This window comes from Diaphorina citri, unplaced genomic scaffold, assembly GCF_000475195.1.
Source record: "Diaphorina citri unplaced genomic scaffold, Diaci psyllid genome assembly version 1.1 scaffold1221, whole genome shotgun sequence".
NCBI lineage: Eukaryota > Metazoa > Arthropoda > Insecta > Hemiptera > Psyllidae > Diaphorina > Diaphorina citri.
Window position 1 is genome coordinate 7,098 of NW_007378650.1, and position 4,545 is coordinate 11,642.

A 4,545-nucleotide genomic window follows, 5' to 3' on the forward strand; every position below is an offset into this window, starting at 1 on the left:
TGCACCGGTCTTAACCAAAAGTTTCGTGTCGCATCCTTGTCCCATTTGACAGCTACATACCAAATTTCAACTCTCTAGCTTTTACCGTTCTCGAGATATTTTGTTTACAGACAGACAGACAGACACACAGACACACAGACAGACAGACACACACACGGATTGGGAACTAGTACATTCAAAGTGCTGTCGCCGCTGGATACATTGAATTTTGATTCGTCCTGCCACATTACATACCTACCTAATTTCTATCTGATATGATTGATTACCTGATTAATTTCATCCACCAGTCTGAAAGGCACAGAGGTCAGACCTTGCATGGCTAACATATACAGCGCTGTCGATACAGCTCTCTCCCCACCACTCTGTCTGTGTCCGTCCAATTCTTTCAGGTCAGACTCACCCCGGAACTTCACCCGGATTGTTATACCGTAGTTTTCAAAGTCATACTGAAAAGGAAAGCAGAGAGAAACAATCAATAAAATTTACTGACGGACTGTCTAAAGTTAAGGTTTAAATAAATAAATAATAATAATGTTACCAAAAACAAATTGTTCAGGACAAGTCCAGTAAATATGGCTCTAGGACAGATCAAAAAAATATGGCTTAGACAATCACACTTCTCGACTTCAGCCAAGTCTTTACATACGCACATACGACACACACCCACCATCCTAACAAAAGGGGCAAAATAAGAAAAAGCCTGTTCACATTTGTCGTGACTTTCATCCGATTTTTCTTCCTAATGTACTAGGCAATGCAATTTAAATGAGAGTATTCACACTACACACGACACGATTTTTTTTCGAACGACAAGTGTAAACGGATTTCAAGAGAAAACATATTTTAATGAATGAAGACCAAATCGGTAAGATTTTTAACGAAATAGTCAAAGTACCTGAGAAGTACGTGGATATTTGCTTCGGAATGGTCGAATTGTAGTGATGCGTGGCCACTTGTTTTCCTCCAATAGGAATCGACCTCAGACCATAGTTTAAATGTAAATAGGTCTTTCGAACGACAAGTGTAAACAGGTTTCAAGAGTAAACATATTTTAATGAATAAAGACCAAATCGGTAAGATTTTTAACGAAATAGTCAAAGTACCTGAGAAGTACGTGGATATTTGCTTGGGAATGGTCGAATTGTAGTGATGCGTGGCCACTTGTTTTCCTCCAATAGGAATCGACCTCAGACCATAGTTTAAATGTAAATAGGTCTGAATACCATCCGGGGCCTCTAGGATGTCACTTGCGAAACACTCAAAACCGTACCGTCTGAAATTATTAAAATACATAATGAGATAATAGACTCTTGAGTGGAAGGCAACCACTAGGCGAGGTTAACGCCATGGGCGTTTTCTACCACCTAACCCTTAGAGCTCCATTATTATGTGGTCAAATTCTCAAATAAATGAGGATAAAATTCCATACCTCGGCCTCACTTGCGAAACACTCAAAACCGTACTGCCTGAAAACATAAAATGGGATAAGTTCATTATTGGCAACGTTGAAAACCGAAAAAAAAACGAAAGAAATTTTATCGGACATTTTGAGAATGAGTAAAAAAAAAACTGACCATCGAAAATTTCACCCGATTACGGTAGGTACTTTCCTTCCTATAGGATAAGAAAGAAAGGACTAACTTACTAAATTTTTTTTTCTTCAGTTTTTTGGACCAAGGCACAGATTGAAGCGTACACTAGTACAGGAACTATAGCAATATCAGCTGTAGTTTAGAAGTTATTAGAAATCCCGTTTGGCAAACCCTATACATTCGTGTGCAACGCTCGAAACGAGGTATGTGTGGCTTAGTCCGTTCTTCCTCTTGACCGCTCAATTGATTTTTTTCTGGTAAGTTTTTTTTTTTTTTTTGTAAAGATTGTACCTTGGAACCGCTTTCGTAATTGTGTTGAGCATTAAATGCTTGTCACAAATGTCCTTCCTCGCTTGATAAACTACGCTAAATTTAATGATTTGACTTGGACTCGAACCACCAACCTCCAGATCCAGAGTCCACCGTGCTAACCATTACACTACTGAGGTTGGTAATAAAATATAAAATACGAGTAGACTAAATATATATTTTTTTTTTCAAGAGGTTTGACAGAGGGAACTGTAACTGCTATGGTCTTATCGTCCCGAAATCGAAGAGAGAAGGAAGACGCCATTACACTACTGAGGTTGGTAATAAAATATAAAATACGAGTAGACTAAATAAAAAAGGGACCAGTGACTCACGCTCTGATTAACTTCAGGCAAACACGCAAGCTCCGCTTTCTGTTTGGATATCCGAGACTCCAGCGTATCCAGGTCATTACTCAGGATGGCAAACTTGGCTTTCAGAGGTTCTTCACTGGGCGACACACCCTCAGTGGCATCCATAGCTTGACGGTACAGACGTTTCGCTTCCTGCTTGCATATGTTCAGCCGCTGCTCTGCCTCCTCCATGGTTTTCTGGAAGTCATAGTCACAATTAATTTGATAGTTATATGTACAATGTAGGTTCGTAGAAGCTTAACCCATTATTTAGGCTGTTTGCCTTACACCTAAGCCTCTGATTCTCGCCCGGGGTAAACTTTATCCCCAACAGGAAAGGTTCTTTCTCGGAACGGCGTAATAATTAAAACAGAACCAAAGGGATTGAGTAATTTTAGAGGAATGTTCAACACTAAATTGGTCGCGTCAATGAAATTACATATAAGGAACGGCGGGCACTCTCCTATCCTGGATTCCTTCTCTCTCCGATTTCGGGACGTTAAGACCTTAGCAGTTACAGTTCCTTCTATCAAACCTCTTAAAATATAGATTGCAATATTTGAATTTTGTTCACCTTTTTCACCTTCACTCTCGGTACCTAGTTCAATTTTGATGAAATTTGGCAAAAATGTTCCGAACGGACAAAAATCTAAATGAATTTTCGTCTCGATCGGACCTTCACGGGTGAATTCTGCAGTTCACTGAACCACTTTGCCATTTATTTATTTAAGTATAGACTCTTTATTGGTTCAAATTCAATACACACAAATACAAGAAATTACAAACTAAGTTCGAAATTATTGCCTGGGACGATCTCTATCATTCAACCCTGACTCACCTGAGTTCTGCTATAGGGTAAGGTGACGGCCGAATGGATCTCCTCTTGTTTTCATCAGGCATGGTGACAATATTCACCCTCCACTTTCTCACCTCTCTCAACTCCCGCAGTAATATACCCGCGTCTTCTGCTCTCTCGCACGTGAACGCTAACAGATCATCGCGCGAGAGGAGAGTCTCAATTTGTCGTGTGAACTCGGGCCTCTTGATGTTGATTTCGAGGAGCATCGGCTCGTAGATTTCGCCTAAGAGAGAGGACGAAAAGTCAGGCATGTTAAGTAGGTGTAAACGAGAGGACAAAAGGTCAGGGATGTAGTTCAAGTGGGTGCAACAAAATGTGTAAAGAAAAAAGAAAGAATACCGAAATATATGTACCTTGTTTATCCTGCCGCGAAAGAGACAAATAAGTCTCTTTACCTTAGCAGTCTTTACGCTGAAGTCTTAGGTATTTTATGGAATTACAAATTAAAAATCAAATCATCGATCATGAATTATTTGAACTTTCAGAGTATCAAACAGTAATTTCAGAGTCTTTCATTTTTACTTCAATCATCATATTTATCCATTTTTGCGCTTGTAAATGCCGCCCTAGTCGCTACTTCGATTAAATGACTACTCATTGTCCTCCCACGAGGCTGAGTGCACGCCCGAACTCCTAAGCCAGAGGTCGAAAAAACTCACCCCGCCGCGCCGAATCGAACCCGGGACTCAGTGTGATTTACCCGTGGCATAGCCAAGTGTGTACCTACCCGGCCACGAAGGTTGCTTTTTTTTCTCCCCCATTCTTATATCTTCTTTGTTGTGCCATGTCCATTACTGGACGTTGACGATCAACATTCTGGCTAAAAATCATTATTATCCATACTTTAGGCAAACAGCGTTATTTTTTCTGCCCCGTTATCTAATCCCCAAAGGTTTCTCTCCACCCGGCAAACAGTGTCGGTTTTCTTCCAGGCCAGTGAGTCGCCTTCATAAGCATCTTCTGATATGGAACTCAGCTGTTGTTCCCGCTGATATCAGTACATTGCTAATCCTTCTGCAGCCTGCGCTCCGCATTACTCAGTTTCGTTTTGCAGAGCTTTCCAGTCTGAACTCGATTCGCGTTCTTGGAAGCTTTCTTCACATCGTTTGCTGAACAAAAAAGGAAAAAAAAAAAATGCAATGAACACAGTTTGTATCAACCTTACTTTTGTTGGTGCACACACTTGTGAAACAATTCAAAACATTAATAAATGTTTTTGATGTGAAATAAGAAGACTCTGGATTTTTTTACATTTTTTTTATCCAATTCCAGAATAGACATTTCGGCCTATTAGCGCGGGCCATGCCCCGTCAGTGAAATTCTCCAAAAAACTTTTGTACTTATCACTATTTTAAGAAATCATAGCCTGAAAAAGGGAAACGATTTTGCAACGATTAGATCTCTCTCAAACACAACAACAAGCAACGGAGAG

The 4,545-nt window shown here is 40.1% G+C and overlaps 1 protein-coding gene across 1 annotated transcript in view; it reads right to left on the reverse strand.

Annotated features, from left to right (window-relative positions):
* LOC103514763 (structural maintenance of chromosomes protein 5-like) overlaps positions 1–4,545 on the reverse strand; it is a 13,396-nt gene that overhangs the window by 3,491 nt on the left and 5,360 nt on the right. The window contains exons 6-7 of the mRNA XM_008479666.3: positions 3,093–3,336; positions 1,104–1,273 (exon numbers count right to left, since the gene is read on the reverse strand). Of these exons, the coding sequence (XP_008477888.2) occupies positions 1,104–1,273; positions 3,093–3,336 (414 nt within the window). The remainder of the gene's footprint in view (positions 1–1,103; positions 1,274–3,092; positions 3,337–4,545) is intronic.